A 26,140-nucleotide genomic window follows, 5' to 3' on the forward strand; every position below is an offset into this window, starting at 1 on the left:
CATAAAGTGTAAGTTCCATGTATAGATCTATGAAATGCTTTCGGAAGCTAATCAGTGGACCTTTACAGCCGTTACAGTGCCATCAAATTGCACATCTTTCTCTCAGGTTCCTAAGGTCATATATATTCTGTGAGAATCAGGGCATTGATGTGTAAAAAGATACACTATAGTGACAGCTAGAGGAGCAGTTGGGCATAAATTGCACTGGGAAATTTTTCACAAACCCTAGCTAGGTGAGATTAATAATTTTATGAAGGATTGCTCCTAGAAAAGGAGTGTGTAGTACAGTCATGATCTTATAATGTTGATTATCTCCCACTGCAGGGCGAGCCTGCACTTGGCCTTGGATAATGTAGGGGCACTGACATCTGAGAGATTAATGTGCGGCCTTGTCCCTGGGAAGTATGAATGTCAGTAATAGAGCAACATATTAAGGAGCTTTCCATTTTGCCTTTCAAATTCTCATTCCTCCAGTGTGAGAAATTATTCCTTCCATAAGTTCAGGTTGGTGTTTTGAAGAGAAAGGAAGAGGTGCTGTTGTCTGTGGAGAAAGCTGCATTGTCTCGGTGCAGATGACAGTCCTTGGGTGTGAAGTAAAAGACTTGCTGAGCTTCACAGATTAATCTTTTTTTTTTTTTTTTTGGCTCCATAGGCATTTATTTCTGGGGAGGTGGGGAGGCAGGGATGTGGAAATCTTGGCTGTACCCTGTGATCTGTTTTCATCCAGATATGTTACAGGTACTGTGACTCAGGAGTATCTTGGTCCTTGACAGCCTCCAGCTGGCTGTCTTTTAAGTTGAAATTAGTGCTTTATTAGTTTGACCTTTTTTGGCCTAGCATTGACAAAAGTTAAATTATTTGTAAATCAGCTGTGACCCATCCATCTCCCCTATGATTGGCAATTCTTTGATAGGAGGGGCTCATTCTCATTATGTTACAGTTATATTTAAGTGGGCCTTTGTAGACCTTTGTATAGTTTTGAGTCTGTTCAGCAACTAAATCAACCAGTCTCTCTTTGTCTCTCGTTCTCTGAGTGTTCAGATTGCAGTTAACCTGTTATGATAACTTTGTATGTCAGTGAATTTCATTAATCTTAAGCAAGGTATTTTGTGGAGGGTGTTTTCCCCCTGGTTTTAAGGACGGCTCCACAATCCCTCTGCAAAGATTTATGGAAATGCAGTTTTAAGGAGTGACTTGGGCCAGGCTGAATTTCTTCTTGCGCTTGGGAGTGATGCTCACTGTTGGGGTGCTCTCTGGGGAGTAGAGAGCTGAAAACAGACCATCGAGGCACCGTTAGTTTACTTTGTGGGAATGAAGGAATGCTGCTTCATTGTGTTTTATAAACAAATAGAAAACTCAACATATTTGTGAAGCTAATGTGCTAGATTAGGAGGCAGGAGACCTGTGCTACTTGTTAGCTGTGTGACCTCAAGCCAAGGCATTCTTTCTTGACCACACTTGGCTGGCACTGTCCTGGGCACAGACTGTCTGTGGCTGTTTTACCAAGCTGCTCGGGACGTCTGGTACAGACTACTAAGTGGCATTGAACAGAGCAGAATTGTGCCAGGGGGTTGGGTAGCAGGCATTACAGAAAGACCCCTTGTCAGAGAGGCCTGGCAGACCGCCGTTAGCAGCATTCAGTAGAGAGGGGGGCTAGGCTTCAAAGAGAGGACTTGTTTTCCTGAGAACAAATTTGAGCAAGACTTCAAAACTCAGCCTGCTGGTATTGAAACAGAAGGTGAGAATTTGGCTTTAGAACCTGGACAGTTCCGAAATCAGGATTCAAAGTGGACATGACATGGACCAGGTAGATGGATGCTGAACACACTAATATTACATTGTGCTTTTGCAGAGAAGCGGCCTGTCCATCCTAATGACTGGTCGGAAATTAGGATTTTAGATGATTATTGGCTTCAGCTGTGGATTGAGGGCGGCACTAGGGGCAAAGACATCCAAGAAATCCAAGATTAACAGAATTTTCAATGTTGAACTAGTAAGATTTGTGTAAAGAATGTCTAAGTTCAAATTAAAATGAATTAAAATCAGGAACATTTCTGTGATCCCAAGAGAAGGTCATGAAGTAGTAGGAAACAGCTTTTGAGCCCTCACTTTGCCAGGCGTGGTCTGAAGCACTTTTAATTTCAGGACGTGTAGTTTTTCTTTCTTTCTTTTTTCCCTTTCTTGCTGGCTGTATGCCACAAGCCCACTGGTCATTCACTGAACAGGTCACCTGTAAGAGTTTCTTGCTCTATTGTTCCAAATTTCTTTCCTTGGCTTAAAGGAGTTTTATGCCACTAGATGGCAGATTCTTCCAACATTTACTAGATTGAAGACCCTTCTTAATAAACTATTTATGATTCTTCTTGGAATCAGTTTGTAGTGTCACGTTTGGCCCTCCCCCCCACCCCAGCGCGTCAGGATCGTGTGTGTGTGGAGGTGATGTGGGGGGCACACCTTGTGTCTCTCCCTTGCTTTCCTCACGTGGGCTTGACCACCCCCTTCCGATTGCCCCTTGTTCTGCTCTGGCCTCAGCCTTTACTCTCGCTCGTTTAATTTACTCCTTTTGTTTTTTGGCTCCGTCACTTACAGTTTATGTTTATTGTCTGATACCTCCATCCTGCTTTGAGTTTTAGACTCTTTGAGTGTCAGAGCTGGAAAAGAGTTTCATCCATCATTTGGCTCAGCCCCTTCATTTCTCAGGGGGGAAAATTGAAGCGGGAGAGGTTAAACCAAGGACAAGGACTGTGTCTTATTTATCTTCGTGTCCCTGTAGTTCTTTGCACATAGTGCGCAGCTAGATGGTTCTGGGGTGAAACAGCTGTGGTCAGTGCTGTGAAGGGTACAGACAGTCTCTGTGTCCAGGTGGCTTAGCATTTAGTGACGGAGGCAATAACTTACAGTTTAGAAGGTGGATAGTGATATGTGGCTGGGAAGTGAGCACGATAAACCGTTTCGTGTTGTTAAGGACCCCTTGGAACTTTCTGTCCTGCTGTTCCTGCTTGCCTTTTATAGGCTGGGAGCACTCGCTGCGTCTTCTGTCACTCTCCCAGCGCACCACTTACAGACTCTTCTCTGTGCTCTGGTACGTCCTGTCCCCTTGGCCGAGAAGGCTCTTTACCTGATCCCTGTCTCCTTCTGGGAAGTTGTTTAAAGAATAAACCCTTCTCTCATGTTACCCTGTGAAGCCTTGCTTGACCCCTTCCTCCATGCAGTTAATGTATCCCTTAGGCTGTTTTTCTACCTAACTCGAGGGTCACTGAGGAGGTCCCTGCAGGAGTGGTCTGTGCTGGCTTGTCCTTTCCCCTGGAGTGGACGGTGCCATCATCATTCCCATGTCTGAGTGTGTGTCCACAGCCATCTGAGAAAGGAGGGAGGGACAGAGCGCGTGCCCCCCAGCCTCGCACCGTGGTCGGTACTGATGCCCTGGGAGGGCTCGCCACGACGCTGCCGGTGAATCTGAGAATGAGAAGTGGTTTAGTAAGCAGGCTTTTGCCTGCCTCATACATTTCCTCACTGCTTAGCGAACATTTGTGTTTATAAATATTGATGGTGAAGGAAACTAATACATGGTTACTTTGTTGCAGAGGTACGTGACCCTGATACCTCTGACTCCTAGGCCCACGGTTCTCTTATTTTCCACACAATTCTGAGGTTGAAGATTATTGAGAAAGTTAATCTCTTTCTTGTTCTCTCTCTTGTGTTTTTGTTAAGGAGAAGTTAAATTTTAATTCCTACACATCATATGCTTTAGTCTTCAGAATTTAATTTGTACACTAGAAATTCTGTATTGCTTTATATCTTTGTAGAATAATTTAAAAACAATTACTTGCCTCAAAATGTGATTCTTAAAGTAAGTACTTAAGAGCCCAATGCTCTGTGTATTTAAGAAGGTTATGGTTACCACTGTGTGTAACTGTTCTGGGTGGAGGAACTTACTGCAGCATAAAATAACATTGATGTTATAAATTATTTTCTACAGTATTGTCTGTTTGTGGTCTTAATTTTTGCAAAAATCTAACAGTCCTTTCAGTAGTAAATTACAGAATGCTCTAGATATAACTATTAACTTATAAACACCTTCAAAATGTCACAAAGCAAATGATATGCTAATTTCATTTTCAGTATTTCACTAGACTTGTGGGTTGATGCTAAAAGATGAAACCAATTCACTGAATTTTTCTCCTGGACTTCATTAAGTGGACAAATTTATGTACATAATTTGAGATACTATATCTTTTAAAAATTTTTATTGAAGTATAGTTGATTTACAATGTTGTTAGTTTCAGGTGTATAGCAGAGTGATTCAGTTATACATATACATATATATACAAATATATATGTATGTATATACTCTTTTTCAGATTCTTTTCTATTATAGGTTATTATAAGACATTGAATATTATTCCCTGTGCTACACAGTAGGTACTTGCTGTTTGTCTGTTTTATATACAGTAGTGTGTATATGTTAACCCAAGCTCCTAATTTATCCCTCCCAGCTCCTTTTCCCTTGGGTAACTGTGGTTTGTTTTCTGTCTGTCTGTGAACTGTATACAAACCGGAAATAGACTCAGACAAGGGATACTGTATCTTGACATTCCTCCTTAAGTTAAAAAAAGAGAGAAGAGTATCGGGAATGACATAACACCTAAGTGCCTACTACTCATTATTAACAAACATTAAGGTTGTTTTTCACTTAAGGGTGTGTGTGTGTGTGTGTGTGTGTATGTAGATACACGCAAACATGTAAATAAGAGAGAGACCATAGTACAAACAAAATTTCCTGCTTCCATCCCTTTATCTCACTTCCCCTTTCTAGAGGCACCTGTTCACATGATTTTGGTGTGTGACTTTCCAATGTGTGTTTTTATATTCGTTCTCACTACACTGTATATGTTTCCCTGAACAATTTATTGAATTTATTTATCTGTCCCTTTTAAACATTTAAATTATTTTAATTTTTCTGCATTATAAATAGTGCTGCATTTATCAAGAGATAAATATACCTGTGCAAGAATTTCCCTAGAGTTTCCTTAGAACAGAATTTGGGGGGTTGTTTTGGGTGTGCATTTGTTAGATGTTGTCATTTCAGTCTCTAAAATGATGGCTCCAGTCTCACTAGTACTTTATAAGAGTTACTGTGTCCTTAAACTTTCTGGAGGGTGGTTGGTATAAATCTGTGTTGCTTTAATCTATATTATTGGCTTTTGTGTTTTTCGTTTTGTGACTGGCTTATTCTTCGTCCATTTTTCTTTTGGGCTGGTTGTAGGAGATCTTTATAGATTTTGTCGCTAAACCATATGCTCTGTTAGTTTTTATATGTTATAAATAACATCTCCTGGTATATGATTTTTTTTTTTTACTTCACAAATAGAAGTTTTAGATTTTAACATGGTCAAATTTGAAGGAAAATGTCTTGACAGTGAGATAGGAAAGTTTTTAACAGGTCAAGATGCACAAAGCACAAGTTACAAAGGAGTAGATTATCCTTTGTCAAGTGTGAGTTGAGTTGGACCTCTTTAGAGCTCTGCCCTTGCGTGTGAACTTCATATTTGTTTAGTTCTGTCACATCAGTGTGTTCCGTCCCATAAGAAGTTCTGTTGGGATTTTGTTTGAAATTTCATTCAGTTTATAGATTAATTAAGAAGAATTGGCTTCTTCAAGTTATTGAGAGTCTGTCAAAAAGCATGGTACATCTGTCTTTATTTATAACTCTTAATGTCTTTCAGGAACATTTTGAAATTCTCACCCTGATGCTTCTCTTTACCAGATTCTCCCCTTAGCACGGCCGGGTGCCCTGTTTGTCAGTTGGTGACTCCTCATCCCTGTTTCCCTCCCTTCTCCCTGCCTCATCTTCTCATGTCTTACTGCTGAAACCTAGTGAGAATGAGGGCAGGCAAGGGGAAGGTGGTGTCTGTCGCACCTTTCTCTCCGTGCTACCTGAGGAGAAAGTTGGAGATTTAAATTCACTCAGTCGCTCACTGAGCATTTGTTGTGTATCCTGTGCTGGGCCTCAGACTGCGCTCTTTCCCATTGACTGTCTGCATCTCAGTTGCATGGTTTCACTTCGCTCTGGCTGGTGTTGCCTGGGAAGCCTACTTCTAACACTGTGATCGTGATGGAGAAGGTTTATTTACTAGGCCAGGCATCCCTGCTAAGCTGCCTTTTCCCCCTTAATCACTTGTAGATGCGCCCCAGTCAGCACTGAGTCGTGTAAAGCAGTAAAGTGGTGGACCAAGTTAACACCTTGAATCGGGGCTGACGCCCCTTGGCGGGTACGACAGAGACGGCCCTTGGGTGGGCATGGGCGGGGTTGTCGTCTCCAGCTGTGGTGGTTTTCCTTCTGAACCATTTACTCCTGGGCTCTGGGCTTGTCTTCTTTCCATGTGCCCTCAATCAGAGAGCAAGCCTTTTGAATGCCGAGAGAATACCTTGTTCATCTCCGTCTGCTCAGTGCCTGCACGTTGCCTGGCACACAGTAGCTGCTGGTTACCTGTTTTGTGAACACGTTGATGAAGTCATCTCAGTTCCCCTCCCTGTAAACACACCTACGCGCACAGGTCTGCTTGTCTCGGTGAACACACGGGCGTTCTTGTCGCTGGGGCATCCCTGTCCTGAAGCTGCCATACCGTCTGGTGGGAACAGCACGTGAGTGGTTCCATCAGTCTGCATCTTCTCCACTTACTCCTCAGTCTGGCATGGATGGAGGAAAGGCTGTTTTAGAAGCAGTTACTGAATCTCTTATTTTTAATGGAGCTTATCTTGTCGTAGCCAGTTTGATCTATGCGTGGCCGTGTTTCTCAGACTTCACAGGGAGGAAGTGTCTTCTGGGATCAAGGCCAGGAGATAAGAAGAATCTGAACTCTCAATTAGCTCTTCTTCAGTAATCAGGCAGTGTAAAGTCTTATACATATATTTTTTAATCTGAAAATTAGATAATGACATCTGTCCTCTCTATGACATAGTCGTGCAGATTAACTAGTAATGCTCAACCCCTTGAGAAAGAATTAAGTGGTTGCTATAAATATAGATATGGTTACATATGCTCAGTGTTGCACATTGAGTAGAGGAAAATTATTTCGCTTATTAGGATCTGCTGTATCCTGGCCTTTTAGGGATTTGTTGAATTCTCCAGCAGTGTTTTGTTTTTATTATAACGATAGGCTTCTGATTTTTAAAGATATGTTTTATGAGAATCACATGTTTTCTGTTTGAGAAAATGCTATGACTAAATTCAGAAATGTAGATATTCAAAATTAGCTGTTTTGTTTCTGTTTATTCAGAGGGGTTTTTCCAAACAAATTGACTTTTGAATAAAAAGCTCCTTATGGAATATTTGAAGCATGTTCACAGAAGAGTATACTGACTCCTCCGTGCCTGCCTTTCGGTTGACAGTCAGCTCACGGCCAAGCTCATTTAATCTCTAGCCTCAGCTGTTCCTCCCCTCCTGTGCCCAGAGTATTGTGAAGCAAATCCTGGACAGCATGTAATTTCATCTGAATATCTCAGCATGTATTTCTAAAAAATAAGGACTCTGAAAAACATAAACATGAGACCATTATCGTATATGAACATCACTAATAATAATTTGTCAGGATCTTCAAGTTTCCAGACTGTGTTCCCTCTTAACTGGTTGATCTGTACTCCATTCTCTCCTCCTTTCTCCATCTTTTACTCAGAGGGACGAAGAGGGGAGAGGGAGAGAGAGAGAGAGAACACGTTGTGTGTTCTGAGGAAGCCACATCATTGATTCTGTAGTTTCCTATTGTCTAGATTTTTTTCGATTTCCCATTATTTAGATGGCATCTTTGTTGTATTGTTTGAACTGTTTTTCTCTTTTCAACTGTATTTTCTTTAAACTGGTAGTTAGAGCCAGAGGAATAATATGATTTTATCTTGTGTAAAGATAAACTTTTTTGGGAGAAATTATTTTAGAGTAAAAGAATAATTTGAACAGAATGATTGCTATAGGCAAGTAACACTTGTCCTGCTAACTTGACTTTGGGCTCAGATCTCTTTTGCCCTGGTGAACAGGATTAATTCTGTGTTAGCTTTGAGGACTGGCCTAGGGTCGAAATAGCCCAGCAGGTTGCTTCAAGCCATCTTCTCAAAGTTTGTTGTTTCTAATCTGCTGTGATGAAAACTTGTTAGACGGTATATAAAAGCAGTAGGAAAAAGGCTTTGAGTGAAGGCTCAAGTTGTGTTTGTGAATAAAGCACAGTTACAATATTTTATGAATTTTTTTGGTATATAAAAATTTTTTAAATTCAGGTATGGTTGATGTGCAATGCTGTGTTAGTTTCGGGTGTACAGTAAGGTGATTCATTTATACTTACATATATTCTTTTTCAGATTCTTTTCCATTATAGATTCTTAAAAGATTTGAATATAGTTCCCTGTGCTCTACAGTAGGTCCTTGTTGTTTAGCTATGATTTTTTTTTTTAATTGAAGTATACTTAATGACTTTTGAGACTGTGAACTGGCCTAAGCTCTCTGGCTAAACCTAGAAGGATTTTATGCCGTTTGGAAAGTTTTATGACCGCGAGTATATGTAGACATCCGGTTTTTAAAAATTATTGTCGGGTTTTTATTGTTAGCCTAGTTTGGAACAGGAACCGCATAGTAGGTCATTTATGCCTCAAAAACAAACTGTATAGAAGAAGAGATTATTATGCTGGAAACCTTAACTTAGACAGTGCTGTATGTCAGTTATATCCAATAAAACCAGGGGGAAAAAAAAGGATGTTAGAAAGTTGGTCAGATCAGCAGTTGGTGGAATTAGTCTGGCAGGTCGTCCGAAATCCGGGGCTGGGAAAGGAACACAGTGTGTGTTAGCTTTCTGTGGTTGCTCTGACAGATTACCACCAATTCAGTGGCTTAGAACAAGTTTGTCATCTTGAAGTTCTCGAGGTGAGAAGTCGGAATGGGTCTCACTGAGCTCAAGTCAAGGTGTCAGCAGGTGCGTCCTTTCTGGAGGCCCTGGGGGACAGTGTTTTCTTGCTGTTTCCAGCTTCTAGAGCAGCCTGGCTTCCCTGGCTCGTGGCCCCTTCTGTCTTCAAAGGCAGTGTCACTGGGCAGGCCTTTCTCATGTCACAGGGCTCTGACACTGACATTCATGCTTCCCTCCTCCACTTCTAACGACCCTGGTGGTTCTTTGAGCCACCTGGATAATCCAGGATAATCTCCCTGTTTTAAGGTCGTTTGATTAACAACCTTAAATCCATGGAATATAACGTGGTCACAAGTTCTAGGGATCAGGACATGGATATTTTTGGGGAGCCATTATTCTGCCTTCCCCACGAGGTAAGCAGCGTTAGCAGAGGGCAGGTGTTGCATTTTGCACTAATGTGCCGAGCCCTTTTGGACTGCCTGTGGGCGTACCCGTCTGCAAAGGTCCTGAAGGGCAGTGTTGGGAGCTCATGGTGCCCCGTCATGAGCTACTTTAATTATGTAACATTGAAGAGTTATTGGCTAACATCACCAGAAAACCGAGTCAGTCTTTTGATGTGCCAGCTCTAAATAGTGTCATGAAGTGTCATTTTCCTTCACCTTTCGATTTCTGCACAGAAACTAAAATTTTTATGTGGAGGCTAAAAATTTGTAAAGTTCTGATTGATCTACGACCATGGTATTGAAAAAGGTAAATACTCATTTGTCATGTGATGAAGTGCGTCCTTTTGTTGACACCGTGGAGGCCTGGTGTTGGCAGGCATTATGTACATTGTGCTGGCAAGGGAGCTTGATGTTGTTTTCTGTCATTTGGGTCCGTGCTGGGGGCAGATTGTGTGGATGCGACCGAGGAGACCTCTGTCCTAAGTCTTTCTCTCTCTCAGGCAGCAGGGGCTTTCCCAAGCATCAGGGAGGGGCTTTTTTCCTTTTTTTTTATTGAGATATTGAAAAATGTGTAGCTTCTCCCATTTCCCTATTGCCTTAATGTAACTGGGAACAACAGGTGTTTCCTGTAATACCAAGTTTTACTTTCAAACTTTTTTCTCTTTTAGGTGACTGTGATGTCTGTTAGACGGTTCCCTGCCAGATTTACTGAACGTAACTTTAAAACTTATAACTGTTGGATTCCATTCTGAATCAGCTTAGTTCGCGTGTGGTCACGTAGTCTTTTAACTTACAGGACCCGTTAGGCTGTTAGCCCTGTTGGTAACTGGCCTCTAAGTGCTGAAGAAGTGGAACAAACGGAAAAGTGAACTGGTCGTCATGTGCCACTGAGCTACTGCCCAGTCTGATCGCAGTGGTACTTCTGTTCAGTTCTGTCCAGCTGCCGCGTTCCCTGCTGTCAATGCTTCCCAACATCTGGAATTGTATCCTCCCTGCCTCCGATGCACTGCTGTAGTGAACACATAGATGTCTGTGTGAGGTGACACTTCTGTTTGTCAAAGTTTATTGACATGGATGAAGTTTCTTAGATACTCAGCAGCCAACCTTAAAATAGTTTCTCTCATTTCTAAGTTCCCCTCTGGGCATCAGGTGTTGGGATGTTTTACACTTGACCTCTGTGTTAGTGAAGGTGAAATTCTAGTTGAAAAAGCATCTGGTTTTCTGTTGTTTGTTTCCTCTTAAATACTTAACCTTCTAGGATTGGTCCATCATACCTTTGTTTCAGTTTTCCTTGTGAAGACACCTGTTTCTGCTCTCTTTGTTTTGATGTTGTCTTGTTCGTGTTTGTAATTTGTCGATACTTTTTATCTTTCCCCTTTTTAGACTTTTATTGGTCGGTGGATGTGAAACTGCTGAAGTGGGCCTATCAAAAGCTGCTAGCTGTGGACTTTCGGCCTGGAGAGTTCTTTCAGGATCGCCGTATTATAAGCAGGTCACTAATGGCGGAGACAGGGTCCCTGCAGTAAGTATTAGTGGTGCTGTGTCACTTGGCTTGTGGGTCTTGAAGACAGACCAGCCCTTCGTGAGACACGGAGAAGGAAACAGTTTGCCTTGAATGAGGAGAGTGACTTAATGCAAGTGCAGTTTTAGGACTTCTTTCAAACATCAGATTTATCTCAAGCATGTTTTATTTAACTTGGGTTTCATTTTTGGCAACAGTATTTGCAGATATCAGAAAAGCAAATAACCTAACAGTAGTCCTGTTACTTGCATTTGCCTGTTTAGACATTCACGTTGATTAAGTCCTTTTTATGTGCTGGCAGCTGTTCTGAGTGCTTTATGCTCAGTGACGTCTCAGTGACTTTTGAAGTAGGTGTTGTCAGGATGCTGATGAGGGCCGTGACGTTTAGCTGGGCCTCCAGCTGGCGGGGGGTCAGAAGTGCCCCTGCTCAAGTTCCTGACTGCCTTGGTGCTTCCATTTTGTTTCTGGTTGGGAGTGATTATTTGTCCAGACATTTGTGTATTCATTCTGTGACTGAGCTTCTGTTTTAGACAGACCAGGCGCTCCTTTGTGCCTGAATAGTCATGTAGAATATACATAGGTACACAGATAAAGCCAGTGTGGTGAACGGTGAACTCAGGTGGAAGGTATACTGGTGTTTCATTGTGTAATCATTTCAGCTTTTCAGTAGCTATGAAATTTGTCAAAATGAAAGGTTGAGGGAAAAAAGAAAGAACAGGTGAGTGTGGAGGACTTAAGGCGAGAGAAAGTAGGCAGGCTGTGAAGGGCCATTTCAGTGCAGCGGAGCCAAGGGTATTTGTGACAGAGGGGCCAGGACAGGGAAAGGCACCGAGGACTGTCAGGTTCTGTGAAACCTTGTTGCACCTTGGCGTCTTTGAATCCTCTGTGCTTTCACTTTGCTCCTTACTGAAGTATTGGAATCTGCTCTGCTGTGTACGCCCCTTCCTTCTCTGGCCTGAAGCTTCGGTATTGGAGTCTCTCAAAAGAAAATTGCTTGTGCACTGACAGACTGAGTGGGGGGAAATAATGAATTACAAATTGAAGGCTCTGCTGTTTGATAAACTTCTTGAAATGCAGCAAGTGTGTTTTAATTATGTGAGTGCCTTTTAAATGCATCTTGCAGCTAAACTTACAGACATTCTGCATAGCCTTCCCCTACCCTAAAGTAACTTCGAGGTTGAGAGGATTGGTTCTCTTGTCAGGTGGCAGGTACTGTTCTCATGGAACTTCGTGTTTATTAAAGGTCGCCGTTGTGTTGAGGTGGATGGCCGCTGACCGAAAACAATGCTGCTGACACATATGTTCTTGTCTCTCACAAGGCTGCTAGGCTGTAAAAAGAGACCATGCAAAATTCAATATGTGCATTGACCAAAGTTCCAATTGAATGTCAGTGTCATCCAAACGAGATAGTTTTACCTGTTCATTTATTTCTTCAGCATCAGATCACAGCTCCAGGAATCAGGAACATAAAGGTAGCAGCCCTCAAGGGGCTCACTGTACCGGAGGATACAGCTGTGCCCACAGATGAGGGCAGTAAGCTCCGGCAGGTGCCAGGTTAGTGGAAGGAGCCTGGGCTCAGGAGGCAGATGCCTGGGATTGGGATTCTGGATCATCGCCTCCCACTGGCGTGCTAGGCTCTTGACAACGTATGTGAAGGCACTTGATAAACAGTAAAATGTTCTATGGTGTTAATTATTATTGTTTTTATTTTTAAGATGAAAATTTTAGGGAAAAAACATGTAAAAATGAACAAAACTGACTTTTCTGTTACTGCTTCTGCTGCTTTTTTTAGTATAGAATACTGTTGTAGAAAGAACACAGGCTTTTTGAAGTCCTGTTTCTTCGAGAAATGCTGATTCCATGAGAAGACAGAAGTAGTCAGAATATTCTCATACGATCCCACCACCTGCCTACTCCTGCACCTGGATGCCGTATCTTTTTTCTCGTTATTGCGGATGAACTGCATTTTGCCCCAGCTGAGGCCAGCTCCTCCATTGTCCGCTAGATCTCACACTTTTGATGTTTGAAAGATGTTTTTCCAAATCCTTAATCTTGCTGTCTCTTAGGTGTATCAACATACAGCATGTGTTCATTTCCCCTATTGTAAAAACCCTTCAGTTTTGGAGGATTTAGAGCCTCCTAAACCCTGCTACCACCCCATTTCTTTCCTTTTCTTCAACATGTTCAAGAGTCATCTGTACCTGATCTAACTCCTCTTTTTTCCATTCTCTCCTTGAATTCACCTGAATGGGGCTTTATCTCCACCGTTTCACTGAAACTGTCTTACTGGTGTTATCAGGGCCATCCAGTGTTTTAGCAGTTGATCAGTTTATTGGTATTCTTTAATTCCTACTAAGTGCTTATACAAAAATCCGTTGATTTTATTTTCCCCTTTTCCTCTCCTTTCTCCGCCCCTTTTTAATTGTGTTATCTCTATTTTGCCAAAACATACAATTTTTATACATTAGTTTCAACTCTAATCTTCATGTTTCTTTAGTCACAGTTGTTCATTTATATATTTTGAAATGGTCACCCTCACTTTTGTTGAAGTTTTCCCAGTCAGTTCTTGGTTGGATGAAATTATCCTTTAATAGATGTTTTGAGAAGGGCTCATTGATGAAGAGTGTCTTAAATTCTTGAATGTTAGGAATTGTTTTCCCCATAGCTTGGATATTTAAAGGAAGAATTACTTGGATATAAAATCTTTGGTTTATCCATTCTTTCATTGAACTGTAAAAAAACAAAGCAAAACAAAAAACCCCAAAAAACCAAAACAAAAACAACACTATTTTATCGTTGTTTTGCTTCGGATGTAGAATTTGAAGAGTTGATGTAAGTCAGATTACCTGCCCTTTGTATGTTTTTTGGCCATTTTGTTTGGAGGCTATAAGGATTTTCTTTATCTTTGAATTCTAATTGCTTTCCTAGGATATTTCTTGGAGTGATTTTTCAAGGTTAATATACCCACTCTTTCAATATATAGATTCAGGTCTTTTTTCCTTCCTGAAAGGTTTTCTTGGACTGTTAATTTTTGGCAGTGGTTTTAGATAGACCTTGAACCCCTTTGCTAGCTTGCCACACTTGTCTCCTGGTCCCTGCAGGATTTTTTTCAGTCCACTTTTGCTCGCCACCAAGCCTTGTTGTAGGTCTGGGTGAGGGTGGGTGCAAACTTGGGGGCTGGCAAGAGCAGTGGGGATGAGACACTGGGTTTTGGTGGTTTTTCTCTTTCTGCTCACAATTTTTTGAAGCTTCTATCTTCAGGTTAAGCTGAGGGTGTGATTTTTCATGTAGATGTATTTTTCCCTTCTTGTATTTTCTTGTTTTTGGAGAAAATGTGGAGCTAGGCCATCAGTAATGTCTTCAGCTATTCGGAAGTTCTGGTAGGAACATTTTTAACTTCAGCGAAAGAATGACCTCCACTTTGCCTTTTCTTTTTAGATTAAAATAAAATTCAAGTAACATAAAACTGACTATTATCCATTTTCAAGTGTACAATTCAGGGGCGTTTAGTACGTTCACGATGTTATGCAACCATCACCACTATCTAGGTCCAAGACATTTTCTTCACCCCAAGGGGAAATGCCAAACCCCTTAAACAGTCACTCTCTGTTGTCCTCTCCCCTGAGCTCCTGGCAGAGCTAGTCTGCTTTCTGTTCCTATGGATTTGCCTATTCTGAAAATTTCATAAAAATGGAATCATACAATACAATTTCATATCTGGCCTCTTTCATTTAGCAACATATTTTTGAAGTTCATCCAAATTGTAGCAAGCATCAATACTTCATTCCCTTTTACGACTGAGTAGTATTCCATTGTATGAGTACACTGCGTTTTGTTTATCTGTTCTTCCTGAAGACATCTGAGTTGCTTCTACTTTCTGGCTATTATGAATAGTATTGCTGTGAACAATTGTACAAGTATTTGCACACCCATTTTCAGTTTTTTTTTTTTTAATCTTGACAGGTTGGTTTTATTCTTTTATCAGTGCTGGTCATTTTGTTTTCAGTTCTTTTGGGTGTATGCCTAGAAGGGAATTGTTGGGTTATTTGATAATTCTGTTTAACTTTCTGAGCACCCACTGGACGGTTTTCCACAGTGGCTGTACCGTTTTATGTTCTCACCAGCAACGTACTAGTGTTCCAAGTTTAAGAACTTTAACAATACTTACTTTCTCTATAATTTAAACAATACTTACTTTCCATTTCTAAAAAACTATAAGTATAATTTTTGCTTTGGTAAGTGTATTTGCCCTTATAAGTATATTTCTTAAATCTAGAGACAAAAATAGTCTTGTACTATATTATTTCAAAAACTGTTTCTAAATGATATTTTTTTCCTGGTGTTTTTTAAGTGTAGGAGCAATTTTTTCATGAGTGAAATTTCTGTTGGGAGTGTTGGCCTTTTCCGTAGAGATGCTAGGATAAAACGGGAACCTGGCATAGCCGCATCTGAGAAGAGCCACTCAGTAGAGCAGGTTCTAATCTGCATAGATTGTACTCGACTTGTTTTTTTTGTATGTATTTTAAAAACATTTGATTGTGGGTAAATTTTGTGAAGACTTGTCATTTGAAGGATTTTTTTTCCCCAAAACAAAAACAGAGTCTCACCAAGATTTCTGATACTTACTGATAAATTTCTGATACTTATTGATGATTTTCTCAACCATTTCTTAAAATACTAGCTTTGCTGTAGTTTTCATTTCATGATAAAAGGACTTTATACAATGAGAATGCATTCCATTGATTTTGGTTTTTTTTGTATAATGTGTATTTATTTTGCAGGTACCGAAGACACTGGGATTATTAAGGATGTTAAGTGTCAAGTTTTACAGTCGCCAGGGACAAGAACAGGTAATACAAATTGGCTTAACTTTGTGCTTCTCAAACATTTTCACCAGAGTCCCTTTAAAGGCAAAGTTGAATGAACCTTGAATGTTACAGATTTTCATCTGATTTTGCTCTTAATTATATACTATGTGGGTATATGCATTAATAAGAATTCATGGAGCGTTTCGTTGAAGATTTGTGTATTTTGCCATATATATATCATTCTTGTCTCAATAAAGAAAATTTAAAAAAAAAAGAATAAACCTAGTCCCCTTGCGTCTGGGGATTTAGCCCAAAGAAGTCTCCTGGAAGCATTATATATCTTTGAAGTTTCTTACTTTATCTTTTTTTTGTGAATTTTATGTCCTTGTCCATAGCATACTCCTTTTGATTGTTGTAAAATAAAAAAAAGATTCTTCCCTAAATCTGAGATTACTGATGTTGCAGGAGGAAATGAGCCGCGTTGGCCCTGTTTCTGTTCACTGTCTCTGCACGGCTGCCACAAGAGTCTTGGTACCTGGGCTCTTCAGTCCATATTCCTCCCTGTTTTGGGGGGGCTCAACCTAATTTTCCTGTTTGTTCAATTTCTTTACTAAACCAGGGGAGATAGTAAGAAATAAAGAAATTTCAAGAAATATAATGAGCATTCTCTCGCTGCATTTGTATTTAATGTATTTAAAATTCTGAGTTCTAGTTATTTCTCTGTCATTGACCTCAACTAGTTCACGTCTCCTGGGCTGGTTTGGCATTCATTGTACCTGTAGAATTGAACAGTAACACTGCTCTTTATGTCTAGAAAGTCATTTTCATTTTAATCCCTTGTATGTCTACAGTGCTTTCCAGTTAGCATTCTCTTCTGCTATGCCATAGAGTTTGTCTTCATTTAGCAGATGAAGAGACATATGCAGGACTAGGTGACCTGGCCCCTGCCATACACTTTGTTGTTTCTGATTGACCGTGTTGTGTCTGTTGGTTTTTCTGTTAGTGTATCAGCGGGTGAGAGCATTATTTAGTTTTTCTCCCTGGACCTTTTTCCCTTTCTCTTTAATTCTATTTAAATAATTATTCTGTCTTTAAAATTTTTTAAGGGTTTAATTTTTAAAATTCTTTTGACAGTAATTAAGCAGTTATGTGGCACTTCCACAGTTATTTTTTCTGTTAGTCAGTCAGCAAACACTTAAGTTGAGCTAGCCATGGTGTCAGAGCTGAGAGTAAACAGACGCGCGAAATACAGTGCACCTCCTCAGGGAGCCCTCAGTGTAGTGGGGGAGGCGGATGTGGAAGCAGCCGTAAAACAGGACCCTGTTACACATTTTATAACCTCTTCTGTAATGTAATATGAAGTGCCCTTGAGGTGCAGAGAGGGGCCATTTAAATCTGGAGGTGATAACTTGATTTGGAAGCGAAGGCGCGCTCCCCAGGCAGGCAGGGAGAGGCTGGGCAGCGCCAGCCCTGGAGCGGCATGTGTTGGAGAACACCGCAGAACTCTCCACTCTGCTGGGGGTGGGGTCCGTGGACTCTTATTATTCTGTGTTTCATGTTTATTTTATTTGGACCAACATAGTTGTAGCACGTTTAGAACAAGAATTGTTTGAGGGTTGATATACGTGACTCTCCTTTGTACCATATCTCACACATACTGAAGTGTTTCGTTGATGAGTTGATTTGGTATGTTAATAGGCAGATGTAGCTCTGTTCACTCAGTATAAAATGACCATCTTCTCTTCCTTACCTCCTGGGAACTCCAGATTGTTGTAACTTTGACTCCTGTTATTGGTTATTCTTTTGTGTGGCACTCAGCTCTTTCTTATTTTTATCAGTATCCTCTGTGATTGAACCCAAGGAGGAAGAAGCAAGCAACTAATTTCCTTATATTTTGGTCTTTCTTTGTGACATCTTGTACCAGAATCCTTAACTGTTTGGACTTTTAAAAAAGACTTTATGAAATTAGTACTCTAAAATCAGTGCCTTTCAGTCAATATCTGAATGTTATATGAGTATCTTATTTGAACTCAGTGGTTCCTAGCCCAGAAATAATTAAGGGGGATAGATTTTTAGCATAATTTTAGAGCTGAAAGACCTCATAGAGCTTATTTAAGAACTGCATATTGTTGTGAACACTTCCTAGCTTAACAGTCCTTTTACATGTTCTCACAGGAAGTTTGCGTTCATGGCATCACAATGCCTCTTTTATTGATGAAGACATTAAATCCTCAAGACAAATGGCTTACCCAAACTCACCTACCTAGCTAGTGTCAGAGATGGGTTTGGTCTTGAGTTGACTCATGACCCAGTGCTGTTTATTCACTGTCTCTTGTTGGTTCTTGTCTAAACCTTTAGTTGGATGGTTGAAGAAACAGAAGCCAAGATATGTTGTACTTAAAAGTAGCCCGGGTTAAAAATTACTTATCATCTCAGAAAGAATGATGTGTACGACTCAAGTTTGGCAGCGATTACATTTCTCTTTTAAAATGTGTTGGCTCTTAACTACTGCTACTTTTTAAACAAGATCTGCTCTCCCATATAGTGACCATGTGGTTAATATTTAGTTCATTTTCTTCTAGTCACTTGTCAGACTATAAAGTAGCAAGACTTGATTGGACGATATTAGAGGGAATATATATTATTAAAATAGCTAAGGCAGTGATCGTCACTTTGCAGGCCCCGATAAATGATAGTGGTGGCTGCTGTTCTGATCTGTTACTTTCTTTGTATACATAATTATAGAGCTGATAGTTAAATTATGGGTCCTATTTAAATTGTGGTTTAGTATACCCCAAATTTACATGATTTGAAATAATCAACTGCTGGTTGTCTGGCATAATTTATCTCTCAAAGAATATATTAATGATCAAAATTACTTGTTTTCTTTTGGGCTTCTTTTGTCACCAGAAAGCTTAAATTTAAAATTTTCCCTGTATGTCTTGGGCTTTTGAGGTCTTAAGAATTTCTTCCACACCCTGACGTTGTAAAGGTGTTCTCCTATGTTTTCTTAAAGTTTCATGGTTTGGCTTTTCACCTGTAAGTTTTCATATTGAATTTGTTTTTGTGGCCAAAGTTTAGTTGGAATCTAATTTAATATTCTGTGTATGGCTAGCATCATTTATTCAATGCTGTATTCATTCCCAATTAATTCTATAATGCCCCCTCTGTCAGTACAGACATTTACAGAGGGGGTATTATAGTTCTATTTCTCTGCTCTCTTTTGTGTTTAATTGGTGTACATATTTATTCCCATGGCAAATCACATTTTTAATAAACTAAAAGCTTTATAGTTAAAAAAAATTGTTTTTTAAAAGTTCATTGGTTTGGAAAACTTTTTTTCCAAAGGCTTTTTTCTTTCCTGCGTACTTTCAGTTTTTTCTCCCCCCTCAGGTTGTTAACCAGGCTTTTGAGGATGACTTTCTTTTGATTTGAAAACAGTTCTATTTATTTTGGGGGGTCAGACTTCAAAAGTACAGTGGGTTAGAATATCTGCTGAGCTCCTTGAGGGCAGGGACTTGTTTGTTTTGTTCACTGCAGGTTCCCCAGAGTGTAAAACATTATTATGCATTATTGATTGCATAATATTCGATAAATAATTTTTGAGTGTTGAAAGAGCAGTGGTTACAGATTCACCTTTTATTGAGCGGAGTTTTTTTTTCCTCTAAGTGTGTGTAATAATTTAGAACATTTTGAATGTGGGCACTAGAATTCAGTACTTTCGTTTTAATATAATTTGTACATTTGAAAGGTATAATGAAATTGGAAATCATTCATTTTTATTTGTTCTATATAGATGATAGACAGTTGAAGAAAGGGAGGCAATTTAAACTAATCTCAGTATAAAGGTCTGATATTTAACATTAAAAAAAACCTCTCTCTTAGAAAGGACAATTGAAAAGTTTTATTGCAGTGTTTGAGAGAAGGTACAGTTCCTACTCTCATTATTGCTGCCAGAAGTAGAAGGCTTTAATTAGTGTTTGCAGTTGACACAAGATCAGATGGACATGTGAGCTGGGAATTCAATATAAATGAGAAATGGAAGTGGAAATTAAAATAATGTTCACATTATTCATCTTAGTAGTATTTTGTTAGTATCACATTGCTACATTAGGACGCAAGGAAGTCAGAGGAAATTATCTTTGGAAAAGTTTTGGGAATAGATTTGAGATGGGAAGAGAGCTGACGGTGGGGTTAATTAAAAGGGCCATAAATGCAGTACTCATGTAAACAGATGGTTGACTGTGCAAGAAGGCCCTTGTAAGTCCTCTGCCTCTAACCCTGCTATCTACCCAGTGTTACGAACTTACCAAGTAACCATCTAGCTAGGCTACCTTTGGGTGAAGTTAAAACCTTATGGGATAAACTGAAGTGGGTGGTCAGTGATATTCACTGTTCTTTTTTTCCTCACCTTTATTGAGGTATAATTAATAAGTGAAGGTTGAAGTGTACAATGTGATAATTTGATATATGTAGGCATATATTGTGAAAGGATTTTCCTCCATTAAGTTCATTAATATATGCATCACTTCACATATTTACTTTTTGTGTCTGTGAGTATGTGTGAGGACATTTAAGTCCTATTTTCAACAAATTGCAGTGATACAATGCAGTATTGTCAACCGTAGTCACCATGTTATGTATTAGATCCTCAGACTTTATTCATCCTGTAACAGCGCTTGTACCCTTTCACCAACTTCTCCCTGTTTCCTTCGCCCCCCAGCCCCTGGTAAAGGCAACCACTTTTTTCATCTCTGTTTTTATGATTTTTGACTTTTTTTTTTTTTTTTAAAGATTCTACCTGTAAGTGACTACCATGCAGTATTTGTCTTTCAGGATCTGGCTTATTTCACTTAGCAAAATCCCCTCCAGATTCGTTCATGTTGTTGCAAATGACATGATTTCTTTCTTGTTAAAGACTGAGTAATATTCCATTGTGAGTGTTTGTAGGTATGTCACATTTTCTTCATTCGTCTGCTGGACGAACCACTTAGGTGGTTTTCTGTAGCTTGGCTATTGTGAGTAATCCTGCAGTGAACATGGGAGTGCAGGTATCTCTTTACGGTAATGGTTTCATTTCCTTCGTGTATATATCCAGAAGTGGGGTTGCTAGATCATGTGGTAGTTCAATTTATAATTTCTTGAAGACCCTCCGTACTGTTTTCCATAGTGGCTGTACCCGTTTGCATTCTTACCAGCAGTGCACAAGGGTTCTCTTTTCTCTGTGTTCTCGCCAGCGTTTGTTATCTCTGTCTTTTTCATAATAGCCATCCTAACAGTTGTGAGGTGATATATCATTGTGTTTTTGATTTGTATTTCCCTGATGATGAGTGATGGTGAGCAACTTTCCATGTACCTGTTGGCCATTTGTGTGTCTTTGGAAAAATGCCTATTTAGATCCTTCGCCCATTTTTTAATTGGGTTAGTTGTCTCTTACTGTTGAGTTGTATGATTTCCTTGTATATTTTGGATGTTAACCCCTTATTGGATATGTGGTTTACAAATATTTTCTTCTATTCGATAGGCTACCTTTTCATTTTGTTGATAGTTTCCTTTTCTGTGTAGATGCTTTTTAGTTTGATATAGTCTCACTTGTTTTTGCTTTTGTTGCCTTTGCTTTGGTGTCAAATCCCCCCCAAAAAAAAAAAATCATTGCCAAGATGAATGTCAAGAAACTTACCTGACTCCATATTTTCTCTAGTAGTTTTACAATTTCAGGTCTTACGTTTAAGTCTTTCATCCATTTAGAGTTGTTTTTTTTTTTTTTTTTTTTTGGTATATAGTGTAATTTAGGGGTCCACCTTTCTTTCTTTTGCATGTGGCTATCCAGTGCCTAAGTGCTCTGGTTAGGACTTTCTGTACTATGTTGGATAAAAGTAAGAGTGGGCACCCTTGTCTTTCTCTTGATCTTGGAGGAAAAGCTTTCCAGCTTTTCACTGCCAATATAGATATTCTTGACCAACATTCCAGCTGCTGAAATGATGATTAAGATGAACATGGCATTTATAGTTGATGAATGTGAAGGAAATTCACAGACATATCTTAACCAATTACAGCTGAAAATTACAGCTCCACCTAAATTTTATTGCCTTTACAACGACTTAATTCAAATTGAAGAGAAGGGAACAGGATTGTTATCCACTTACACTGAGAAATCTTAATGCAGTATGAGAAATTATGGTTTGAATGTTTGAGGTTTATTTTTATTGTGATGTGCAGTTGATTGAAAAGCCGTTTCCTTCTATTTCCAAAGCACATGCTCTTGAATTCTCCTCCTTGCCAAATATCAGGCATTCAGACTTCAAATGCTGCAGACTCTGCTCACAGTGTTTAGCATGGCTTTTCTAACTCTGGCTTTATATCTTGTGTCACAGTTACTGTCAGGATAATAAATTGTTTTCTGGGCGAGAAATACCCTGCATGCTATAGATACTCAGAAATGTTTCTACAAATAGAAAGCAGAATTTATATTTCAGAGGGAAAACACTGTGTTTCTAGTAGCATAGGTGACTTTTCTATCATTGACTGGCTACAATTTAGTTGCTATTAATCACCGTATCGTCCTATTGTGCATGTACATGAAAGTTAAGCAGGTAACTTGGGACTTGAAAGAACTGTATACTTGACGTGTGTACATTTAACATCTTGGATTTGCTTTAAAATACTCTAGGGGACGAAAATCCCTGAGGGCACTGTGGTAATTGGGGAATGATACTTGAAAACAAGTTTGAAATGTTAATTTTTGTTTAAGATGGTTGTTGGGCCCATGGGTATTTATTATATTGTAATTTCTACTTTTGTGTAGTTGAGTACAAATTTCTACAACAAAATGCTATGGAAAGGAATGGTGAGTTTGCAATGTGGATGTCATAGTATCAAGTGAAACTAGGGATCAAGAGATAGAAGAAGTGGTAACATTTTAGTGAATATATTTATTGCTTAAGTGTATAGGAAGAATGGAAGGAAGGGGGAGGGATGAAAACAAAAGGAAATTTAGCATATTTAGTCATTATTTCCCTGGTCATAATGCTATGAAATTAATCATATTACTTAGTGTACAGTTTTTGGTTTGTTTTTTTTTTGTTGTTAAAGAGATTCATAAACTTCCTACTTGCTTTCAAAGCACTTTTCGTCGACTTTGTTTAGGAGCATTTGTAATACCTGCAAGTTACCGTAGAGATCACACATGCCTAATTATTCAGCTGATGCAACAATAAATATACTTGATCATAAGTTCTTCTGAGGAGCATGCTGGTGACTACTAGGAGGGCGGTGGCCCAGGTGAGGGCAGGAATCGTGGTGCGGCCCAGTGACATGGAGTGGGTGCAAAGACTGCATCTGGCTCAGGTTCTGATCTTGGGCACGTGTCTTAGCTCTTCAGGTCTTCACTTTCTTCCTCTATAAACCCCGAAGGGTGGATGGAGAGTTCTTTCAGTTAATAAGCATCTGTGCTTCAGAGGCCTGTCTTACAAAACCACACAGCTAACTGATTTCAGAGTCGTGAAAGAAAGATGCCTGGTCCTTCATTTTCCACTCGTTCCCTGTCTGCATCGCAGAGAAAGGGATGTGATGTATTTAAAATTCTGCCTGGGGTGCTTTTGCTTTTACTGCTCCTCCTTCGTGGGCATTTGTGTTTTCGTCTTTCTCACGTTTATTACGGCATTCTGGGACAGAGCTGCTCTGTCCAGTTAAAGTGAGTTTAGTCCTCGGTGAGATTACAGGATGCTTGTCGTCTTAACCTGTCCACTCATCCGACACTGTTCCTGACTTCCTGAAATGGTTCTGTTTGTTTTTGACGGCTAACGTGCCTTGTCACCGTAGACCTGTGGGCTTAAGCTCTACTGTTTACAGAGGCCAGGTAGATACGGTGAATTGAGGCAGTTGTAAATTCTGGTTCTTCATTATAGTCGCGTTTAGTTTTCAGTTCTACAGCTTTCGGCCTTGATGTTGGGGCCATTGCAGAGGTGCTGGGGTTTTGGCTAACTGGAAAGCTTATGAACCTTCTAAGAGGGCATACAGTTCCCTAGTCCCACCTGATTGTTGCTGTTTGGGCCCTGTGTTGCCGGATTTTCTAAATGTTCAGGAGAAATGTGACTGTGGGCTGCTGTTTTCTGGTCTTTGTTTTATTTTTTTTTTGCAGGTACACTACCTAGACCCTGTTCTTAATAAATGCCTGAATTGGAAATAAATCTCTAGTTTGTTTCCTTGATTCTTCTGGTTCTGCCTTATAGTTAGTAAGCAGGTGACATCTCCACTTGGATGGTTTCTCTTGTGATAGCTGAGCAAACCTGGTATTCTCATAGGGAAGAACTAAGAGATTATCTGGGCCAGTGGAACTAAGAGGACACGTCTTTCTCTGTGCCCTGGGATTGGCCACATAAAATATTGCAAGGTGTCTCTGTTTGGTGGCAACACTTAGATTCCTTAAATTGAAGAATTTGCCAGCAGATCTGGAAAATCTTACACGTTTATAGTGTTCCTTAATTTAAGGAATACATTTTCCTCTAGTCAGTCTCTTGTTACCATCACCCTTTCGGAACTCTTTTCCTTCATCTTTCTCTTCCTCCCTCTCCCTTTCCTTCTCTTTCACAGCATGAATTTATGGCCAGTCCATGGTGCAGGGTATTCCAGACATTGTGTTCATAAAGAATCTTGTAAAGATGTGGACCCCAAATTCAGGATTCACAATTTTGTCAACATCAACCCATGAAAGATATTGATAACTCATGGTAATCTATGTGTGACATAAAGGAATATTTTTATAATGCTTGCATGTTTGAGTTTTGAGTGATATGTAAATTATAACACTATAAAGTAGATTAAAAAAAACTCCTTAAGGGCAAGAGTCTTGTTTTTTATATTCTGGAGCACATTTCTAGTGTTATGAAGCTGTCAGAATCCTTAATTATGAGAGATCATTTATGACATGGCACCCCTAAAGAGTATTATTAAATTCTGGAAGTTATATTTATTCAGCTGCAAGTCCGTTGCTCTGACACTAATGTAATATAATTATTGTCTAGGATGGAATCTTTAAGATGAGCCTTTCTCCAGATGGGACCCTCCTTGCAGCCATTCACTTCTCAGGGAAACTAAGCATCTGGGCCATTCCATCTCTGAAGCAGCAAGGGGAGTGGAATCAAAATGAGCAGGTATGTCTCTTGAATGCGATTATTCGCACAATCAGTCTCGCTTAAGGGTGAGCACTGACAATATTCATCTCATTTTCATGATATTTCACTGTAAGTTACAGCTATAACTTGCTCTCATGATTCCAAAGCTGTCCTATTCTTTACTTACCTTATAATATTATCAATGTAGTAGGACAGATTAAGAGCAGAGCAGCATTCTGTACTGGTGTGATTTTGTCCTGCAGAACACGCACTCTGTGTACTAACCTGTCCGTTGAACTCTCTGTTTTTCCCTTTTGCTCGTATAATGCCATGTGTTGTGACCGAGTGAAGAGTCAAGAAAAATCTGCTCAGTTAGATACAGCTTCCGTTACAGATCTTTCACTCCTCTGAGGGTGATTTTACATTTCAGCACTTGAAGTGTTCATTCTCCTCTGGCGTCCCTGTTCTCCTTTCCTATAGGAATATCCTGTCACCAGCTTTGGTGATCAGTATTGTGATTCTAAGATAGGAACATATTCCCTGAAAGGTCTGAATGGATCATGATCTTTTTATTAGCATTCTCTTGAGTTTCATGTCATCAAGCTGCACCATTAAAAGAATTCTCTCTCTTTTTTGGGGGGGAGGAGGAGGGAGGTAATTAGGTTTATTTATTTTAATGGAGGTACAGGGAACTGAGCCCAGGACCTTGTGAGTGCTAAGTGCTCACTTACCACTGAGCTATATACCCTCCCCCTGAACTCTCAATAAGCAAAGAGCATTTTGTATTTTTCAGAGCAGAGGAAAAGAGGAAGGGGCTGTACATTTTCTTACTCTTTTCACAGACTGAAATTTAATTTGTTTTTGCTATTCTTCAATTTTTTGTCTTATACACAATTTTAGGAAGAATTTTTTTCCCCTCTAGTTCCTCATCACGTTGAATTTAATTTGGTCTCCACATCTCTGCCACTCTCTTTTGCTAATTGGATCTAAATTTGTTCTAAATGCAAGAGATCCTCTGCAGGTTTCAACCTCAGGAGCCAAATACAGGGACATTCTATTCTCTGTCCTCTGATGTGGTAGCTAAGTTGACTTACATCTTCACTGAGGTGGAGTGGATTCTCTCTCCAGACTGTTTGTTTAATGCATTCAGCGAGGCTCATCAGAGAATTCCAAAAGGTACCATGCGTTTTTCATGGTCATCAGTGCATGGTGATAAAATATATCTGTTATTTGGGAAGATCCTGATGTTCTGTTACATGTGGGGAATTTACATTTGGGCAAGTTTTTTCTTAAAAGTGACCACTTTGATTGTTAAAGGCATTTCCCCCTGGCTTTCTGTTTCCCTAATTTATTTTTATTCACCTGA

General features: G+C 39.7%; 1 protein-coding gene across 2 annotated transcripts in view; it reads left to right on the top strand.

The window, feature by feature from the left end:
* Window positions 1-26,140, top strand: part of NBAS (NBAS subunit of NRZ tethering complex) — a 277,368-nt gene that overhangs the window by 35,168 nt on the left and 216,060 nt on the right. Inside the window, exons 10-12 of one of the 2 annotated variants that reach the window (XM_031466598.2) lie at window positions 10,715-10,853; window positions 15,635-15,703; window positions 24,685-24,813. In XM_031466598.2, coding sequence (XP_031322458.2) covers window positions 10,715-10,853; window positions 15,635-15,703; window positions 24,685-24,813 — 337 coding nt within the window. The remainder of the gene's footprint in view (window positions 1-10,714; window positions 10,854-15,634; window positions 15,704-24,684; window positions 24,814-26,140) is intronic. The other variant, XM_031466600.2, reaches the window with a different exon arrangement.

This window comes from Camelus dromedarius, chromosome 15, assembly GCF_036321535.1.
Source record: "Camelus dromedarius isolate mCamDro1 chromosome 15, mCamDro1.pat, whole genome shotgun sequence".
Lineage (NCBI taxonomy): Eukaryota > Metazoa > Chordata > Mammalia > Artiodactyla > Camelidae > Camelus > Camelus dromedarius.